Source organism: Stegodyphus dumicola, chromosome 7 (genome assembly GCF_044657685.1).
Source record: "Stegodyphus dumicola isolate Sdum_Otavi_A_Nest chromosome 7, ASM4465768v1".
Classification (NCBI taxonomy): Eukaryota; Metazoa; Arthropoda; class Arachnida; order Araneae; family Eresidae; genus Stegodyphus; species Stegodyphus dumicola.
In genome coordinates this window covers 164,322,491-164,345,464 of record NC_140774.1, presented here as the reverse complement: position 1 = coordinate 164,345,464, position 22,974 = coordinate 164,322,491, and the positions used below count along the sequence as shown (strand labels likewise).

The window sequence follows — 22,974 nt, the reverse complement described above, 5'->3', positions numbered from 1 at the left end:
GAATATTTTTTCAAGTCACGTGTTCAGCAGGGGAAAGGTCAAGTAAGCCAATAGATGGACCCCTAACGCCATCTCTTGGTGATATCAAAGAATATTCCTTAACACACTCCCCACCTGAACTCTGACAAGAGTTCATCTAACTCAGTTATACATACAATCAAGTACATAAATCACTATTCTATAAAAATATTAAAAAATACTAATTAGTCAAACACTTCAATTCCAATACAGGTATCAAATAATAAATGTTATAACTAATAAATGAGCTAAATTTTAAAATATTTTCCACTTAACTGAACAAACTTAACTAACGATATTCAATTTAATCATTAATAGAGAAAAAAAGAAAAAAGCATAACTAAATCATTAAAGTTCAAAATATCTAAAGTTCAAGAGGATATAGATGTTGAACAGTACGTTTTAAAGTCCCATTATCAGTTTTTACTTCGAATGATCGGACTTTACTATCACGTCCAGGAATAATTTTTATAATTCTACCAAGTTTCCATAAGAGTTTGTTTTTATTATCTCCTTCGACTAAAACAACATCTCCTACTTTTAGTTCTGGTTGAAGTTGCGGATTCTTCAAGAAATGGGCAGTTCTAAGATCTAATAAATATTGTTGCTTCCATTTCCACCACAACTGTTTTAACAGCAATTCTTGATAACGCTTTCTTTTTAACAGCGTTTCTCTTGTCGTTTCGCTAACGATGATTCTAGCAAAGGTCAAAGGATACTTCAAATCAGTTTGTCCAATGTTTAAGAAGTACATTGGAGTCAACGGCTGTGGCTCGTCATTGTCGTTGAAAACGTAACTTAGAGGTCGTGAATTAAGAACTGACTCCACTTCAACAAGTAGTGTAGACATTTCTTCGAAAGTCAACAATGCTTTTCCTACGATTTTTCTTAAACATTCTTTAACAGATCTAACAAGTCTCTCATAAAACCCTCCCCACCATGGGGCTCGTTCGATTATGAATTTCCAATGGATTCTTTCTTTGGCAATGAAATTCTTGAATTTGTCATCTTTTAAAACTTTTGAAAAATTCTCAAGTTCTTTCTTTGTCCTCTTAAAGGTCTTGGCGTTGTCAGAGTAGATGATTACGCAGTTTCCTCTTCTGCTCAAAAATCTGCGAAATGCAAGTAAAAAGGATTCTGTTGACATATCTGATACAAGTTCTAAGTGTACAGCTCGGGTTACTGCACAAACGAACAAAACAGTATAGGATTTTCGAGTGTCTTTAGAATTCTTTACGTAAACTGGTCCGGCGAAATCAATTCCACAGACTGCAAATGGAGGCGATTCTTGGATTCTATCCTTTGGTAAGGGTGCTGTCATCTGGTCTGCTGATTTAGCTAAATATTTTTGGCAAATTATACAAGCTTTTAATGCTTTTTTGACTAACTGTCGTCCTTTAGGAATCCAGAAGCATGATCTGACTTTAGCTAAAGTTGCAGCAATTCCTCCATGCATTATCTTCTCATGTTCTTTGCATACAATCAGAATCGTTAGTCGAGAATTTTTAGGTAAGACTATTGGATGTTTATTATCTAGTGAGAAGTCAGAAAATTCCAGTCTTCCTCTCAACCTCATGATTTCCTTTTCATCAATGTAAGGAAGAAAATTATACAAAGGAGAATTTTTTCCAACTGAATTACCTTCTTTGAGGGATTTATATTCTTCGGCAAAAAACTTCTTTTGCTCTGATCTTATCCAGAAATTTTCTGCTTCTTGTAACTCTTCAGCTGTGAGAGTTCCTTGAATGTCGCTAGTTTTTCTTAATTTTCTAATGAAAAGTGTTGTCCAAGCAGTGACTCTCAACACCTTCTCTAATTTGCTACATTTTGATATGTCGAAAAGATCGTCTGCACATTTTTCGATTGTACATTCAAGTTGATGTATATCACCGGATCTCTTTCAGTATTCCAGCTTGTTTTCATCTATTGTTTCTTTAATATCTAATCTTGGCCAAAGTTCGTGAGGGAGTTGAAGCCATTGGGGACCTTGCGTTTAAATGGTCTCATTTATTAACTTGGAAATCTTCGTTCCCCGAGATACGAGATCTGCAGGGTTGTCGACACCTGGGCAATAATACCAATCTTGAGATTAACTCAATTTTTGTATTTCTTCAACACTATTCCTGACAAAGGGTTTGAAGGCTTCAGGTTGTTTCTGGATCCAAAAATAAGTAATTGTTGAGTCTGTCCAAAAATAGCACGGAATTCTCAATTTCAGTGCTTTCAGGATATTGCTGACTAACTTAACTGATAACAATGCCCCCATTAATTCTAACCTCGGTAAAGTAAGGGATTTTAGTGGGGCTACCCTATTTTTAGAAGAGACAAAGGCCGTTTTGATTTCTTTATTTTCTGTCGTGAAACGTAAATATGCGACTATACCATAGGCTTTGACACTTGCATCTGAAAAGCAATGTAGTTCGAGATTTTCGACATTAACGTTCGAGTGCATGAAAAGGTAACGAGAGATGGAGAATTCAGCTATTTAAGGTAGCTCTTCACACCACTTTCTCCATTCAGAGGACAAATCTTTAGGTAACGGTTCATCGCAATCTATTTGTGACAACCAAATCTTCTGTATTAAGCACTTTATTCTAACAGTGAAAGGTCCTAAAATTCCAATCGGATCGAATATCCGACCCAACACTTGTAGAAGAAATCGTTTTGTTTCTATTGGTTTAGATGTAAAAGACAATAAGTTCCAAACATCAAAATACAGTAAGTCCTTTGAATTATCCCATGCCATACCTAAGACTTTAAATGGGAAATTTTCTCTATTAAAATCTTCAGGATTTTCATCTGGAACGATACCCTTTTTTACCCACAATTCATGTAATTGTCTCGAGTTACTATGCCATTTGTGAAGCTGCATGCTTGCTTCCTTAAATATCTGGACCAATTCTAGACTCGTAGTTAATGCTTCATTGATCGTTGGTTGGCTTCCAATCACATCATCTACATATACGTTCTCATTCAAAAAGTTAACCGTTGTAGGATAAAGTTTATTATATTTTTTCAGATGATGTTTAATGGTAGCGGCTAATAGAAATGGGCTACTATTTATTTCGAATAAAACTCTAGTGAACCTATATTTGTCAGGAGAAATGGTTTCATCATTAGGGAAATCGGAAAACAGAAACCTGGTTGCGTCTCGATCCTTTTCGTGTATGAGAATCTGTAAAGGCTTGTTTTATATCTGCGGTGAAGGCTATTAGATTATACCGAAATCTTAACAATATTTCAAATATTTCAGGGTATAAATTTGGCCCAACATGTAGACAGTCATTTAAAGAAATGGATCCTGGGGCATGCGATGATGCATCATAAACAATACGTAATTTACTTGTAGCTCGATCCTCGCGTATAACTTCCCTATGTGGCAAGTAAAACACGACATCCTCTTCATTTGAAATTTCTGAAACTGGTTCGATAATATTTTGATTTAACTGATCTCTTAATACGTTCCTGTATTCGGAAAATAGATTAGGATCTTTTATTAAATCGTTTTCTAAGTCGATGAAATCTTTGTTCTGCGATTTCCCTATTATTATTTAGATTTGATGTGTCATGTTTCCAACGCAATCTAACTTTATAGCGAGAATTTTCATATGTTATATTTGATTCGAAATATTTGACGACTTCATTTTCAGTTGAATTGAAGTTTTCCCTCTTATCAATAAGTCCTGAGTTTTCCAAGTCCCAAAATTTTGTTATTTGTTTGGAAATCAAATCTTCCCCTACAACTACATTGAAAGCTAATGAGACATTATCATCACCTTTTCGTCCATGTAGGCACCAGCCGAAAATAGTTTCCACTGCAACAAGATTTTTGCTTAAGTATTTAACGTGTCCCATTACTATGTTGTAATAATAATCTGCACCAATTAGAATGGCAATGGGTTTTTTACAGTCGGGAAAATCTGCGAGCAGCAAATTTTTTAATTGTCTGTTTTGCTTAATTTCTTCTGATTTAGGAGGTGGAATATCTGCACCTGATATATGATCAGTTACTAATAATTCAACTTCTATTCTAGAATCGGGAGAACTTCTATGTTCTAAAGTTAATTTAACTATGTCATAATTTTTTTGGATGGGAGAAGTATTCCCAAAAGTGTAGACAGTCAATTTTTCTTTTCTTATGACTTCGAGGTTTAATCTGTCCGCTAACTCGCGAGCACAAAAACTTTTCATAGTTCCACTATCCAAGAGAAGTCTGGCAAACACCTTTTCCTTAGCTGCTTTAACTTTTATTGTGCAAGTCTGTAAAAGAATTGTATTATTTGCATTATGTGAAACGGCCGAAACAATTTCTTCTTTCTGTTCCTTAGTTTGTGTATCATTTTTCGAAATTGATATACTATCCTTTTTATCACTTGGTGTATTTTTAACTATCGAACTGGATTTAAAACATATGGCTTCTGAATGTTTACCTTTGCAAATTTTACAAACTTTAGTTTGGCGTTGCCGGCACTGTGAGATTTTGTGTTTAGGGGCCAAACAAAGCAAACAACGCGCTTGTTTTTTCAAAATATCTCTCTTCTCATTAACTGTAAGGCATAAACAGGACTCTGAGTCATGGTTTTGAAAACAAAACATGCAGTTTCGATTTGATGACGCGGCTGCCATAAATTCATGTGTGGTGACATGACAGTTTGTTTATGTTTCGGCGTCGGTGGATATCTGTTAATACCTTTCATTTCCGGGTTTTACTTGCGTGGAAAGGATAACGAATTAATCTTTTCTCGCGATTCTATTTCTAATCGGAGAAAGTCTAGAAATTTGTTTAAATCATAGGTTGAAGGATTTTCAGTATTTGTACGATGAAATTCTAAAGTTATATTGTTCGGGACAATTTTCATCAAAATTGGAATAAACATGTTGGAATATGTTTCTGGTTTCACACCGAATGCTAAAAGGCTTCTGACTTGAACGTTAATTGTATCATAAAGTTTTCGCAATTTTGCCACTTCACTTGAACTTTGAACGGGATTTAAATTTAAGAGATTAGAAATGTGTGTATTGATAATAAGGTCACTTTGACCGAATCTATTTTTAAGAATGTCTATAGCAGAGTCATAATTAGCCTCTGAGATTGAGAGACCTTCTATGGCTGATGCTGCGTTTCCACATAAATAAGTTCTCAAATAATTAAATTTTTCTTGCGTGTAACATTGTCATGAAAGTGTAACATTGTCATGAATAGTGACCTTGAATGAATTCCAAAAATTCATCCAATCGTTATAATCTCCAGAAAATTTGTGAATTAACAGTTTGGGCAATTTCACATTGCCTTCAATCTGTCTTTTGGTTTCAACTTCTGTAGATGAATTATTTAAATTCGTGTTGATATTTTGAGGATTGTATTTCCTTAAATAGCGGTTGATTTTAGACTTCGCTATTATTATTTTATCGTTATATTCCATAGAAGTGTTAATATCTGAATCTAATTTTGATTCATCTTCAATCAAATTTTGTATTTTTTCATTTAAATCATGTAGTTCCGTTTCTTTACTATTTAGCAATTCCAAACAATTTTCTAACTCTTCTTGTTTTTCTTCTTTTAAATACACATCTACATTTTTAATAATTTGAGTTACAGAAGCACGTATATGTGCCCGATTCTTAATTAGTGTCTTCTGTTCCATTTGAATAAATTATCAAAGGAGACTTACCGTGAGAAGTCTTCACTTACAAAGCTAATCCAAAAGGCAAAAAACACAAATTTTCAAATTAATCAGATTCTTTTCTGGAGCCGATGCACCATTATGTAACGAAAGTTCTAGATCAAAGTTGAATCACTCATAATCCAAAGGACGAGATGCATGGCCTGGAGGGTTTTCCATAAATTTTAATTAAACCTAATATTTACATATATACAATGTAGGCTAAAATGCCGGAATCGAATATTTAATGCTCAAAAGGCAAGAACTGAATAGTTCCAGCTAAAATCTAAATCAAATTCTATTGCGTAGTGCATCGAAATTCTACCTTCAAGAAGAAGAATATTTTTTCAAGTCACGTGTTCAGAAGGGGAAAGGTCAAGTAAGCCAATAGATGGACCCCTAACGCCATCTCTTGGCGATATCAAAGAATATTCCTTAACACCTGTATATCATTCAAAATAGGTCTCTGTCTACTCAAAGAAAACCAATACAGAAAGTTAAATGACGCAAAATGCCATTTTGAGACTAATAGGCTTTTGAGTCTAAAACCCCTCTGGGCTGAAAGGCTGAATATTTGTTTACTTCACTAAACATTTCTTTCAATTTAAGCTGTTTAACTAGGCTTGCTTTTTGTGCTTATACTTTCTCTATAATTCAAAAGATAAGCATAATTTCATCAGATATAAAATTCCATTACACACGTCCCATAATTGCTGTGTCAAAAATTCCCACTAAACTGTCAAACAAAATTTTTTCGTTCTCATCAACTCCTGTCACTTTCTTTACTATTGGTATCGATATTTTCTGTACTTAGAACCATACTAAAGATTTTGCTGTCTGGCATTGTTATCATACTCTGGCATGGGCCCTGGACTTAACTGGAAAACATATTAATTTTCAGTACTTTTGCCAGTGCAAACGATAAAGTCACCAATAATGGTACAACTGATGCCAAACGGAATATCCTCGCTGGTAACCTTTTACATCTCATTTTCAAAACAAATCGCAGCCATTTGTTATCAGATTGATTGTTTCTTTCAATACTAGCATACAGTTACATAGAAGTTTTACCAGATAGTTCAATTTTATGCCCTAAGGCCATTCGTGGGGTTTAATTAAGTCAATTAGGATGCAATCTCACTGCTTACCCTATGACGAAAATATTGAAAAGGGAAAGGGTTAAATTTATCAATTCTAATGAGAATGCACTAGCGAAGTAAAGCACTGCGGCTTTATATAACTTCTGAGTAAGCTATTCGTAAGAATTGATATAATTCTTGCATTTAAACTTGCATTCCAAATTAAGATTTAACTTGAAATTAATTACTGAGAGAATTAGATTTTGGTAGCACAGTTTACATGAGATGAGATCACTTGGGGTCACGTAATATGAACCGGCGAATCAGGAAGTTTTACCATGAAAGCATAGTAAATTCTTAATTTGTCTTTTTAAAAATTTATTGTCTTTATTTATTGGCCTTTTTACAAAATTTTAAACAACATTAAAAAAAATTAAAATAAAATTTCTTGGAACTAACTTTGTCTACATTTTTAATGTGTATACTGTGTGTTGTCACTAATAAAGTCTGCTTGGCGAGATTTGCACTGACGAAACGGAAAGGTACCTAATTTTATTAATCCACACAGTACTAAATGTAATCTTTCAGCCTATGAGTATCATTTACAAAACCCATTTTTTGCATAATGAAATGTATTAAATTTCTTCTCAACAACATATTCAACACTTCGCAGCAGAGTAAGCTGAAGTCTGTAACCATTGCCAAACATTATGCCAACATAAAAAGTTGCCATGGTATTTGGAATTTAAAAATAAATAAATAAATAAATAAAATGGCATTAGTCATTTTTCAAGCTGCAGTGTTTTGATAGTTTTGCATTAATCAAAGTGAAAAAAAAAATATTTGATTTGCCAGGTTAGGGTTAGTGCTGAAGTGAAATTAAGAATCAGAATTCTCCATGTTTTATCATTAAAAAAAGGAATATTAACATATTATCCCATCCACCGTCCCAGTAGCAGGATTTAGCATCAATTATAGATGAATGTGTGCTTTAGAATTTCACAGTAATAACTGTCAACTATTGATGAAATTTCAACAGGCTAATGCATAAGTACCTAAAAAAATATTAAATGTGCAGGCATAAAGCATAAAAAAAGGAAAAGGTTCCTCGTGATCCAGAGGTCATTCTGGAGATTGGTCCAGATTCTGGACTTTGTATTGTATCAATGTTCTTCCAGTTGCCGTTAGAAGCTAACTTTGCATTTTGGCCCTTATTCCAAAGATCTGTTACTGATAAATGATGGTTACCATCTTAAGTGGTAGTTCTTAAGCAACCTTAACTGTAACATCTTCAAAGACTCCCAACCAAATTCACAGACACGGAACTGCAATCTGGCCCAAACCAATGACAGGTATAATGATCCTTAGCGTGTTGCAACTCAACTCTTGCTGAGATCCGATGGCTGAGTGATGTCATCTCGAACTATGAACTCTCGCTTAGAGATCACGAGAACTTGGAACTGAGAAGTCGCACGCTGCGACATGCGAACATTTAAACCTTTTCATTATGTAAATATCCTATAACCGTTTGCATCTTCATTAAATATGTTTGTGTTAAGAAAGTTTATCATTTATGGATAATCCCTTTCAAGATTTTGCAAATGCACAGCAGAGAGGAACTTCAGCCCATTGGCCCTGGCCGAACCCATTGGAACAAGGTAAGCAGTTTTGTTTTACCTTGATTAATTAGAAGATAAGGATATAAAATAATAATATTGTGGCACCATAACGTGGGGCCATTGGGTTGAATTCGAACTGAAATTTAATAGATTTTGCTCAAGCAAAAACATGGATTTAGAAAAATTAAAAAAGAAACGATCTGCTATAAGAGCAGTAGTTACGAGGCTGATAAATAAGATAAAAACAGAAATTGCTAATGAGGGGGGTTAAAAATATAATTGAAGAAACGGTTGCTCAGTTAATTAGTAAAGAAGAAGAACTAATCTTAGCGGATAATAGTATTGAAGCTTTAATTGATGTAATAAATTTAGAAGATGAGATAATGTCTAGAGAAGAGTTTAAAAGTAAAATTATTGTTTGGAAATTACGCGCGAAAAGATATTTAGATAGTAATCCACATAGCGCTAATTCTACGTCATATGGAACTGTCACTGAATCGCAAAACAAAATTAAACTTCCCAAATTGGCCCTGGAAACATTTTCGGGAAAGGATGTGTGCAGTTGGCCCGGGTTTTGGGCACGATTTGAGACAGCTGTACATGAAAACGAAAGTCTGCATGTGGTAGATAAATTTAACTATTTAAAGTCAATTCTTACTTCCGATGCAGAAACTGCAATACAAGGGTTGACGTTAACAGCAGAGAATTACGAAAAGGCTGTGAAAATATTAAAAGTTCGCTTCGGACGAAAAATGATTGTTGTGAAGTACAAATTAGAGGATTAGAATCGTGTAATATTTTACCAGATTCGTAAAGTACCTTATTGTATCCAATATTAATAAAGGTAATTCCAAATGATTTAGCACTAGAATTTAATAGGAAATATGAAGATGATAATAAGACAAAAATTACGAATTTGCTCAATTTTCTAAGGAAAGAAAAGAAATAGAAAGTTGAGAACATACAGGATTTTTAGTTAAGCCAACAGATTCTGAAGTCACTTAAAAGAAATCCCATTTTGAAAATAAGTGGCAGTTTCGAGAACGTTTTCGAGACGACGAAAGAAATCGGGATTATAATAAGGGTAGAATTCGTTCAGCGGCAGCGTTAAACACATCACTATCTAATAGCTGTTTATTCTGTTCTGAAAATCATACGTCAGAATCATGTCAAAAAACTGTGTTAGAAAAAAAGGAAGCGTTAAAGCGAAGGGGTTTTTGTTTCAGGTGCCTCAAAAGATACCATTTAGCGAGGATGTGCAAATCGAAACTAACTTGTGGTATTTGCGATCGGCGACATCATACATTGATACATTCTGACGAAACGAACGCGTCAGACAAGAGTCCCGTCCAAAGGGCAGTAGTCTCTTCTGTTTCCGATTGCACAACGGCAAATAACTCATTTCTTCTGACAGCACGATCTGAAATTATAAACACAGGCAATTGGCGCCAGCAAAGCGTTCGCTTGTTGTTTGATTTAGGATGGCAGCGGACATTTATTAGAGAGGACATCTGTAAAAAAATAAAACTTCCCATTATTGGAGAAGAAAAAATTAAAATATTCTCTTATGGTTGCACGATGTCTGAAGCGCAGAATGTTAAAAAAACCAGGCTCATTTTGCGTAATTCGAAGAATCGATATGAAATCAAAATAGAAGCTTTAATTATTCCTGTCATTAATGGATCATATATTCATTCCCCTAGAAATGAAATAGTTAATCTTATTAAAAAATAGGGCATACAACTTTCCAATGAATGGGGACCAGGGAAGAAATCGCCGAAAATTTCTTTGCTGATAGGAGCGGATTTTTATTGGAAAATAGTTAAGGGTAAGGTTCACAGACTGTCTAATTCCTTAGTAGCAGTTGAAACAAAACTGGGTTGGACCATTAGTGGAACAGAAAGGGCTTACGGAATTTTCCCAACTAATGTGAATACTATGAAGGTTGTGGTTCATAATAATAAAGATACACAGAATAAATCACTGTCTAGTTTGCTGAAGAATCTCTGGGAGCTCGATTCTATGGGGATAAATTATGATTCAGATAAGGAACTCAAATTAGAAGATAATTTAGTTTTCGATCATTTCAAAAGATCTGTGAAATTTGAAAACAATCGTTATATTGTTCACCTTCCCTGGAATCATAATTCAAATGAGCTTGGAGATAATCTGGAGATTGCTAAAATTAGATTTAAGAGTTTAATTCGTAGATTTCAGAATAATCAACAGTTCTATGACAGATATCGCGAAGTAATTGATAAGTACTTAAAAGAAGGAATCGCCGAAGAGACTAACATTGAAATTGGACCAAAAACGTATTTTATGCCACATCAAGCCGTTATAAGAGAAAACAAGGAAACTACAAACCTCCATGTGGTTTTTGACGCTTCGTCACATGCGGAGAATTGTTTGTCATTAAATGACTGTTTACATTCAGGTCCCAAGATGTGTCCAGACATACTGGAATTGCTCCTTAAGTTCCGTTAAAATCGAATTGTGATTACAGCTGACATCGAACAAGCACTCTTGCAGATTTCTCTTGCTGATGAAGACAGAAACGCAGTCAAGTTTCTATGGAACGATGGTGAATTAAATGGAACCAAAATAAAGGCTCTTCGTATGACAAGGGTAACTTTTGGAGCAACATCTAGTCCATTTCTTCTCAGAGCAACTCTTAATGTACACGCTGACAAATACAAGTCACAGTATCAGAACGTATTTTCCATGCTAACTGAAAATATGTATGTTGACGACTTAATCGCTGGAGCAGATGAAGAATGAAAAGCATTCGAGGAATCAGAACATATTAAACGCATACTGAAAGAAGGTGGATTTAACATGCGGAAGTGGAAAACGAATGAAACGAATTTACAAAGGGTATGGAATGAAAAAGATTTTTCACACGATTCAACTTGTTCTAAAGTATTCGGATACATATGAAAAAGGTCAAATGATACATTTTTGATAGAAATTGAAGATTTGGTAAAAGATGCCAAAAGGATAGATAACATACCCACTAAAAGAGAAATCTTGAGATTTGTAGGACGTTTCTTTGATCCACTGGGGTTTTTAAATCCATACACCATTCGAGCTAGGATTTTATTACAAGATTTATGGGAACAAAAGATAGCATGGGACACTGAAATATCAGAAAATCTCAGAAAGAATTGGCAAAGCTGGTGTGATGAATAAGCTTATATTTCTAGTTTGGAAATACCAAGACATCAGTTTGCAGGTGCTGGGAAAAGGGATATAAAGGATGGTTTACAGTTACACTGTTTCACAGATGCGAGTCAGTCAGAAGGCCTATGGGGCTATTCTGTATTTTCGTTATTCAAAAAATGGAATCATTAATACAAGTTTCATTACATCAAAATCACGAGTAGCACCTTTGAAAAAATTATCACTTCCCAGATTGGAATTGATGGGTGCTTTGATAGGCTCCCGCTTGTCAAAATATATCCAAAAGAAACTTTGGGACATTGATTTAATTGTATATATGTGGACTGATTCTAGTATAACGTTACACTGGATTCGAAGTGATGTGAAAAGGTGGAAGCCATTCGTTCAGAACAGAGTGAAGGAAATACAGAAGAATTCAGATGTCTTGAACTGGAGATATATGACTGGTGAACATAATCCAGCTGATTTGCTAATTAGAGGTGAAAATGTCAAACATCTGAAGCAGATTAGCATATGGTGGGAAGGGCCCACGTGGTTAAAGGAAGAAATGGAACACTGGACAAAACCGAATTTATGTTCCACAAAGAATATTGAAGATTCCAACAAGGAACTAAGAAAAACATCAAAGGAAGTTTTCGTAAATGCGTGTGTTACCGTACCTTCCGAAGATTTATTTAAAACCCAAAATTACAGCAATTTACGTCGAATTTACCGAAATACTGCGTGGTGCTTAAGGTTCATTAACAATGTTAAAAATACCTCGAAATTATCAGGATGTTTGCAGGTTACCGAATTGGAAATGGCAGAAACTTATTGGATCAAACGTGTTCAGGAGCGAAATTTCACAAATGAAATACGGGCATTGAAGAACAACGAGGATTTAAGTTCAGAATCAAAACTGAAGTCCTTCAGTCCATTTGTAGTGGTGTAATTCGTGTTGGTGGATGATTAGAAAATTCAAATTTTGATTACAAACAAGCACATCCAATCATGTTACCCGACAAAGATCATTTGACTGATCTAATTATTCTTCACAGTCATCAGGTGGTAGGACACGGAGGAATAGCAGATACTTTGAATCAGATGAGAGATAAATTTTGGTTGCTGAAGGCTCGTCGAAAAATTAAAAGTGTTCTGTACAATTGCAATGTCTGCAAGATATTTTGAACTAAACCTGTCATGCAAGATATGGCACCTCTCCCACCAGACAGATGCCGAGAAGCTTTTCCGTTTGAAAACTCCGGGATAGATTACGCGGGTCCACTGTACATTAAAAGTGGAAGAGAATTATCTTAGACATACGTTTTACTGTTTACCTGTGCTGTAACTAGAGCCTAGCATTTAGAACTTACGGCTGACCTTTCCACAGAAAAATTTTTGCTTGCATTTAGACGGTTCATAGTGAGAAGAGGTTTGTGCCGAATAGTGTACACCGATAACGCCAAAACCTTTAAAACAGTGAAAAAGGAATTGGAGCTATTGAACGAGGCAATGAAAAGCAATAAAGTTCAAGATGAGTTCTCTAAGCAAGGAATCAAATGGAAATTTTTAGTTGAGAGAGCGGCATGGTGGGGAGGCTTTTGGGTATGGTTCAGTCTCTGAAAGCTCTTCTGAAGAGAATCTTAGGCAAATCATCCTTAACTTTCAGGGAATTAGAGACAGTCATAACAGAAGTCGAAGCTATATTGAACTCCAGACCTTTAACATTTACATACTCGGATCTAGGAGAACCAGAATCTTTGACCCCTGGTCACTCCTTAATAGGAAGACGATTACTATCATTGCCACAAGGAAGTTGTAAATTAACTTCAACATAGGAGAGTCTTACACGTCGATTTAGACATCAACAGATACTGGCAGAAAGAATCTGGCGAAAATGGAGGCAGGATTATTTGATGAATTTAAAATCTGCTCATCATTCCAAACTGGCGAAAACAGGAACCTGTTTGAAGAAAGGAACTATTGTATTAGTGCATGAAGATAAAATTCCACGGCTGATGTGGAAGATGGGCATCATAACGGAAGTCTTTCCTGGGAGAGATGGCAAGGTGAGAACCTGTGCTGTCCGCTTGCCCAATGGACATACGATTAAAAGACCAGTGCAATTACTATATCCAGTGGAGCTGGAATGCAATAAGGACAATTACAGCAATTGTCCTTCCGGGCGGGAGGATGTTGCAACTCAACTCTTGCTGAGATCCGATGGCTGAGTGACGTCATCTCGAACTATGAACTCTCGCTTAGAGATCACGAGAACTTGGAACTGAGAAGTCGCACGCTGCGATGTGCGAACATTTAAACCTTTTCATTATGTAAATATCCTGTAACCGTTTGCGTCTTCATTAAATAGGTTTGTGTTAAGAAAGTTTATCATATATGGATTATCTCTTTCAAGATTTTGCAGATGCACAGCAGAGAGGAACTTCAGCCCATTGGCCCTGGCCAAACCCATTGGAACGAGGTAAGCAGTTTTGTTTTACCTTGATTAATTAGTTAGAAGGTAAGGATATAAAATAATAATAAAGCATTAAATGGTTACCACCCTTCCTCTGAGTTGGTCCACAATACATTCTGTCCAACTATGTTGATCTGGCATGCTAAAATGAAATAAATGCAAAAAACAGCTTCTCTCGCAAGTACCTTTACAAGAACACAGTTCCAAATGAACTATCAATTTTATGTATCTTTACACAGAAGTCAATTATGGCATTGTTGCAGTTAATTTGCATTCCAGACTCCTTCTGACAACTGTCTTTTCATAATTCAAAAGGACTTTTCGTAATTCAATGACATTTTACTCAATGCTTACAATAAAATCATTTAATAATGTGCTCCTCTAATTTTATTGAACATAATATTATATACAATAAAATAGCACATAGTATTTCCACAATTTCATATTTTATTAAAACACAATACACTAATCAACATACAAAAGAGAAAAACTTGAAAATCATCCGATTGGTAAATTGGGAGAAGGGGAATGTATTAAAATAAATACATATCGATTAAATTCTCTCACACTAAGCCATTTATTTTAAAGGTTATGTTACATATTAAAGATAATAAGCTGAGCTGTGTTTTCCAGGCACTCACAAAATTAGAAATTATAAAACTATTTTCAGCATCTAGATTCTTAAAACCACGCTGATGAAAACAAATTGTAAAGCAGAATAAAATACATGTGTCTACATTTTATGAAATGTTTCAGATACAACACAGTAATAATTGATCTTTGAGCTGAATTTTTCATCTACTAATTGATTAGAAAACTAAATTTCAAGTAATATAAAATTAATGAATATTGTCAAGTATTCACTAATTTCATTGTCAAGTATTCATTAATTCAAGTACTAAATTTTGATATTATAGATTTAATTATTTCCAAAATTTTTTTTTTAAATAAAGTAAACAAAACATAAAATTACCTGTGTGCAGAGGAGATGTGCTAAAAAGAGTTTGTTGACTGTTATTCTGATAATGGGTTGGTGAAGGTGGAGGGGTAGCAGTCACTAAATGGCTATGTTTTTCTAAAACAGCATCCAGATGACCTAAAAAATTATAAAATATTAGCATCATTTAATTTCTACACAATCTTGGAACTGAAAATAAGTATTGCGTGTTTGCATTAATGTACGCAATATAATTGTATGTTTATCATTTCATAATATTTAGTAACTTTTCACTGAAATTCAGGTAACTTAGATGAAAAACATATTTGGAACAAGCAAATTATCAAAACATAGATTAATCTTTAATTTCAAATTTAATAAGAAGTTATACAGTGGACTAATACATGAAGATATATAGATACGTAAAGATATACAATAGTAGATATATATGTTACTGTGAAACACCGAAATCTGGAGAATGTCGACTTTCACCGGTGAATGTCAATATTCACATAGTCGCTTGGTGTATGTCCAAAATATTTTCTGAATACCCTTATTTCTGACTTACACCGGTGACTGTCGACATTCACCATGTACTAATGGTGAATCTTGAACATATAAGAATATTATATTTTCTTCTTCGTCAATTCAGTCACGAAAAAACGCGCTTGAGACTTAAAATAGGAACTTGAGAACTTGAAACACACAGTACATTCAAAATGATAAAGGAAAATAATAGAAGTTAAAAACTTACTAAATTATGTGATTGAAATCTTATTTATTGCAATGACTTAAACTAGTATGACATTTTGAATTCCACAAGAGGCCCTTGCTTTTACAACTGCATTTATTTGTGGAATACTTCCTTTTGCAATGACAGCGTGTACATATACGCCTCTCTTTTCAATCTACACCAGAGCATATCTGTGATTGTCGACATACACCAGTGAGAGTCCGAATGTACAAGAATTTAATTCAATATTCAATCTTTCACCGACGTATTTGGTGAATGTTGACATTCTCCGGTGAAAGTCGACAATTTCGGTCTTTCCTGGTAACATATATATAGTGGACCAATACTTGAAATAAAATATTTACAAGGGAAATTTTAAAAAATCCACTTAATTTTATTAAATAATTAAGAAAACCATATTTCCTTTCTTAATGCTCAGTTATTTAAAACTTTTTAATATAGCTAATGCTCTTTCTTAAAGCTTAGTTATTCAATACTTTTTAATGTAGCTAATGCTCATGTTGATTCATTGTTTGTAACAAAAGTTGCAAACAAAACTATCCATTAGATCCACAAGAATCAATTTAGTTCAATTACCACTTCATTCTTCTGATCTGAATGTCCAGAAAATCAAAGTTTGTAGGATCTGATACAAAATGGTTCAAGAATTAACAGTTTTGTAAATGTAGGCATGGGAATCTTCAACAAAACATTTCGATAACACATCCCTGAAGGAACTAAGCAACCTCTTTTGACAGCAAAGTGGAGACAATCCGCATGGCTTTAAACCAATTAAAATAAAAACAATTTATACCAAGGAAATGCATCATTCTGGTTTATTCATGTGCGTCCATCGATGCAACTGTCTTTGTCAAATGCCCGATGTCTTGCATGATTCTCAAATACTGATCTCACCTCAATAATGCACTGCAATCACAAAACACTGCAGTAACCTCAAATTGGATCCCCCGTACACTGTGGGGTTCCTAACAACGAACAAACAAATATTTTAGCCAAAAAGGATGCCACAGTGCAAAACATGGATGTAGTTCTATCAAACTACTTCTATCTCTTGCAGCTCAGCAACTATATCTTAAAAAAAAAATACTAATTAAAATTCTAGAATTTTAACTAAACCTTGGTTTTTAAATTACAAAGGAAGTAACTTTCTGTTATCAATACTAATTTTCAAACATTTCGACACCTATGCAAATGACGATATCTGCAGTCCTAAGGTACGTCACGGTCTCCGGCGGTATATATCGCGTAGGAAACAGCATCAGCTTTAGTCGCATGCAAGATGCCTCGCAGTTCGGAGCTCCCTGATTTCGAGAAAGGTATAATTATTGGGTATTACAAATGTGGCCGATCCTTAAGGGACATATCTAGCGACATGAAGCACTCAAAATCGACAGTAGCCTATGTGACTAAGAAGTGGAAGGTGAGTGGTGATTGTCGGAATGTGCCCCGAGTCGGCAGACCAACGAAACTGGGAGATAGAGACCGACGAGTGCTGTCCAGAGAAATTCGGAAGAACCGCACCCAACCGATGGCCCTCATCCGCGAGGAGTTTCTACAGGTATCCGGGAGTATTTTTTCAATGAATACCATCCGTAAGGAAGCACATCTGCTTAGTTTTCATGGTCATGCTGCTGCCCATAAGCCTTTGATCACAAAGTCCAACCGCACTGCTCGGTTAATGTGGTGCAAAGCACATCGAAATTGGACCGTAGATCAGTGGAAACGAGTTCTATGGAGTGACGAATCAAGTAGTCAGTGTATCAGAATCAAGGTTCACCCTTTACCGTTCAGATGGCAGGGTCTGGGTCTGGCGTCTACCTAGAGAACGTCTCCTGCCAGAATGCATTGTGCCAACAGTCAGGTTCGGCGGAGGTGGAATTATGGTCTGGGGGTGTTTCTCCTGGTATGGGCTGGGACCCTTGGTCCCCATTCATGGTAAGCTCAACTACGATGCCTACTGCACTATTTTGGATGACAATGAGCTTCTTATGTTGTGGCAGTTTTACGGGTTGGACCCCTGTTACTTTCAGGACGACAATGCCAGTTGTCATGTTTCGACGTTAACCAAGGCTTGGTATGGTGCCAATGGAGTTCATCGAATGGACTGGCTTGCCCAGTGTCCAGACCTGAACCCTATCAAGAACCTCTGGGATGAGTTGCATTGCCGAATTCAGGGGTGCACTACCCGTGCAAAATCGGTAAAGAAACTTCTATGTCTTCTCCAAGCCGAGTGGAAGAAAATACCACTAGCTGTCACACAGACTTGTGGAAAGTATGCCCCGGAGGGTCCACGCTGTAATTACCTCTCGTGGAGGCTCTACCAACTATTGATTTTGAATAAAGTTAGTTTTTCTTTTCTATCACAGGTGTCCAAATACTTATTGGTAGTCAGTGTATTAGATTATTCATTATCAATTAACAGTATCAATTCAAATGATGCAGTACAGACCAAAACAATTAGCTCTTTATGTTTTTACTGGTTATGACATGTGGTTGTTTTTTTTTAATAATCCTTGTTATCTTTCTTCTTCGCCATTCTATTCTTTAGATATTATTAAATACATGCTAGCAAGTTAATCCTTTTGCAGAAAATGGCTGAGTGTATTTTCTTCATCAGATAATTAGGGGAAATACATCAAATGGAATCAATACAATTAAATCTAAGAATTTTTTTTAAATGTTAAAATGTTTACAATAAATATTTTCATCAATCTGATTCTGATTTATTAATCAAAACACTTTTTGTGTGATTAATCTTATAATTACAAAATTTTGCAATAAAAATAAAAATTGATCCTAATGTCACAGCTAAAAATATGTTCATTGCATAGTTCTTATAACATAAATTTTACCAGCTAAAATATTCAGAACAACGGGAACTTGTTCCAGCATTAATCTATGTAATTCTTCCTTCCGAGTGACAGCCAGATCTTCCCTAGGTGATGTAAATTCTTCAAATGCAGTTTGTATTAACATTAATCCAAGTGGAGCTGTTTCAGGTGCCTGGGCCAACTGAAAGATACATTATCATAACTTATTTTGCCCTAACATAACAGAATAATTTGCATAAATTAGCTTGTCTGATATACACAGTACATCTGTTAAGTTTTAGGATTAAGTTTGCAGAAAACCGAAAGTTAAGGAAAACAAGATTCATACTTCTTAGTCTGCAAGATATAATCCTTGTAAATCTATGTAATGCTTGGCATGTTCCCGAAGCTGCTGGATTCCTTCACAAAAATTATCTTTTGAAATATTGTTTAAATCCATTGCAGTAGATGTTCACTTGATCAATGCAAATGATTAACTGCATAAAATATTCTACCTATAAGCAGATGATAATCTAGCAAACATAGGTTGAAGTGTCATACTGTCAATTACCATTTAGCTGGAATTTGTTTTAAAAGAATTAGTCCTGAAACTCTTTTAGATGCACTGTGTATAATGGAAGGTTTTACTGTCTGGAGTTTTAAGGAATAACACCTGCCTATAAATAACATTTATGTCATGAGAAAAATATAATAAATATGAGGCATTGTATGCATTAATAATAAAATACATACAGAATTCCATTTATTCCAACAAAAGGGAAAATAAAACCAAGAAACAAAATTTAAAACTTATATCTAAGTTTCTTATTTTCAAACTCCATCAATTAATAACATTTTTCCAAAATTTAAAACTTATATCTAAGTTTCTTACTTTCAAACTCCTTCAATTAATAACAATTTTAAGATCAGTGAATACTTAGGTGTCACTATGGTATAAACGATTTCATGATGCTAAGGACAAAGGAATATAATAAATTGCCAAATATGATTTTTCTTATTGTTAAACAGCAGAATTTGCATTTCCAATAAAAATTCACAATTTTACCTATACGAATAAATTCAATTTGACTTAATATTAACTTTAGCACAATCTTCCAGACTACTGAATGAATTTTTATCTATCTTTACCTTATCACCAGCAGCTGAGCAGTTATTTCAACTTGGGTTCATATCCCAGGAAACAAGCTAGCTGCACTGAGTTTTCCTGTTTTCCCATGTATAGCATGAATCCCTTTAAAGCAGATAGCCCTTGCCAGTGCTGGTGCTAGGCTTTTCACTGTAAGCACAATCACAATTCCTACATTCTGTTTTCCTACATTCTGACAGCCTAAATTTTACATATTTTTTTACCCCTAAAGTTTGCCACCCACTGTGGCTGCACCTGATGCACATGCTCTGGCACCAGCCCTGGAGAGCTTTGCTATAATCCAAATAATCCTAAATCCTGTCAGAAACTTTCAACGCAAAAGTACTCAGTAATTACCACAATGTAAAAAAATAAAGAATTCATTTAAAATTTTGCTTGACCTATAAACCTAAAATAATGTTTTAAAAAAATTAACTTCCATTCCTTAGAGGACTGAACAAATAGTGATTCAAAGTATTTAACAGTCAAAATTTAAATCCTGGCAACTGACTCTGCTATTCCATGACTACAAACTTAATTTTTAATTCTTAGGAGTTGTTAGAAGCATCGCATAAAGCAGACAACAAAGGAGTTTACTATGGCAAGCTGATATTTACCATTTCAGAGATGCAGTTAGCTCAAAGTTCATTTTTATGGATGACAATGCTTGGATATTAACTGGATGGATAGACAAACCAGATATCCAAACCTAAACTCTATAGAACATGTCTGGGATACTCTTGGGAGAACAAGTGCAACTAGCATCCTTCCTCTTAAGAGCGTGAAAACACTGCTGTAGAAATGTGACTGATTACAACAGGGCCTCATAAACTGCTTTATTTTTAATGTGGTAAAGGTCACATCAAGACAGCTGTATGTATAACTGTTAGAGGGGACCATAATCCATATTGTTTGATTATGCAATCCCTGTTTTAAACCTTTTTGTGCTGATAAGAATTAACCTTTAAGAGACGGGGCAGTTTGGAAAGGCTTCACTTAAAAAGACGGGAAATCCAAATGCATTTTCACCCCCTTTTAGCTGCCACTGTAAAGAAAAACTACTACTCTTTCGCAACTTTTCCTGTAGATCGTCTTTGGGGGTCGCCTTTGTTAATTTTCAGATAAGGGACTAGGGAATAATATAAAAGAATTTGTTGAATTTTTTCTCTTCTCTGCTGTTTCTTTTCCCTAAACTAGGGAAACATATTATAATGAGATTTCGTAGCTAAATAATTGTCGTATGTTGGAATATTAACTTTTGGCATTGCGTCATAATGAAAATACGCCTTAGCAGCAAATGCACGCCTGTAATTAGTTCAGTTTATTGCACTTTTATTTGTTTTTAGTTTAGAATTACACGTTTTAATTAACATTTTTAATTTATACTCGAAAATGATGATTAACTATTTGTTTCTCGCATAAATCGGCAGTTCGCTTTTATTTGTTTCCAAGCATTGTGTAACATCTTGTATTTATATATCAAACAAATCCCATTGTATTTTTCTTATATTAGTTTAGTTTACCTTTTTCATTGGTATTCTTCCTTATTCAGTTTAATTTATTGATTCCCCCCCCATTGTATCGTAAGTTATTTCATCTTTCAACTACATTATTGTTCATTGTTCTTTCTTGCAGTTTTGTGATAAAAGCTTTTTTTATCCTTTAGCATTTTTTAAAAAATTATTTTCCTTTACTTAAAAATATAATCAATAAATAATAAAGTTAGTTTTTCTTTTCTATCACAGGTGTCTAAATACTTATTGATTATATTTTCATTGCATTGCACACCATTGCATTTTGCGTGTTTAAAACAGCAGTATTAAATACAAAAATTACAATAAAAAGGGGAAATATAAAGAAAAAAAAAACATTTTTAATGACACTGAAAAGTTGGTGAAATTAATACTATTGTCAAATTGCTAAGATTTCACTGCTGAGGAAAACGAAAGGAAATTTATGAAACTCCATAGTTGGGAGGCACGAAGGTCATCTCGCATAAGTGGCAAGGGAGGTTATTCGGACAATGACTATCTCCGCACCCTGAAGGCTGGGGGCGAGGGGAATTCGCTGGCCGATATTTCGGCCACAGCCGTCTTTTTGAGACACTGCAGCTCTGGCCGATATTTAGGCTACCCGTCTTTTATAGGTTAAGCATGATGATGCATGTATAAATTATCTGTAGTGTGCTTTTTATTTATTTATTTATTGTGCATTATATCAACATATTTCCATCACAAATTTATTAAAAACCTGTCTATCAGTTCTTGAGATAACTGATCAAATGCAAAAATTCTCTTAATTTTGAACATCAGTGTATTTTTTGCATTTGAAAATTTATAAATTACTTGAAATGATAATGCTTTTGGCATCTCAAATCAAAATTATGAATTAAAGAATGTTACAGACTAATTAATTACAAAATAATATCACTGAATGATATTAAATGGGGAAAAAATCAATCTCAAATTATTTTTTTAACAAGCATAAAAGGATGGTTTGATTCATTTCATTATGATGAAGCATGAGGGCCATCTGCCTAAGAATAGGGATGACTTCATAAAAGACTTTGTACAGTCCAGTATATGAACTTCTGTCAAACTGGAGTAGCAGAAAACTACACAAGAGAAGGGTTAAATTGCCCTTTATTAAACCTTTGAAAACTTACAAAGTGTCAAATCAACGCTAACAAACTTCACCTCAGCTTGAGCAGTAACTGAAAGTCAGATAATTGAAACTAAAAGTTCATATATTAACAAGAGATAGAACTAACCTACAGGGATCAGCGAGACCCCATAACTTAAACCCCCTTCGAAGCTAGTGGCCGCAAATAAATGCAATTAAGCCACTTGAACCAGCAATAAGCAAATGTACCTACAGCAGAGACGGCGGCTAGAGCCTAACTCTTCTTAACTCCTACTGAAACTCGGCTTTTAAATACTTCCTTCAAAGTAGAAAATTTGCATTCCATCACGAGCGCTACAATATTTAACTATTTTGGAACTGACAATTAAGGGAATGAAGGCTTATAGAAAAGCCTGAATTTAAATTGTTAGTTAAAATAAATATAAATCCCTACTACTTCTTAAGAGAAACTGGCTTGTATACATGTCACACAAGGAAAAAACCATGAAAACACCCATGCAGCCAGCCCCTTTATGTGGATTCGAACCCGGACTGAACCACCAGTGTTCATCGACTTTATCATTTGGCTACTGGCAGCCCCAATTTAAATGGAAAGCAACCAGCTTAGCATTCTGGCATTAGAAAATATTTAAAAATTTCAAATTTCGAAAATAAATACTACATAAA

The 22,974-nt window shown here is 34.7% G+C and overlaps 1 protein-coding gene across 2 annotated transcripts in view; it reads right to left on the bottom strand.

The window, feature by feature from the left end:
• The window catches only part of ebo (exportin ellipsoid body open), a 119,102-nt gene that overhangs the window by 76,654 nt on the left and 19,474 nt on the right, over window positions 1–22,974 (bottom strand). For both annotated transcript variants that reach the window (XM_085821020.1, XM_085821021.1), the window contains exons 5-6: window positions 18,561–18,720; window positions 14,991–15,113 (exon numbers count right to left, since the gene is read on the bottom strand). In XM_085821020.1, the coding sequence (XP_085677146.1) occupies window positions 14,991–15,113; window positions 18,561–18,720 (283 nt within the window). The remainder of the gene's footprint in view (window positions 1–14,990; window positions 15,114–18,560; window positions 18,721–22,974) is intronic.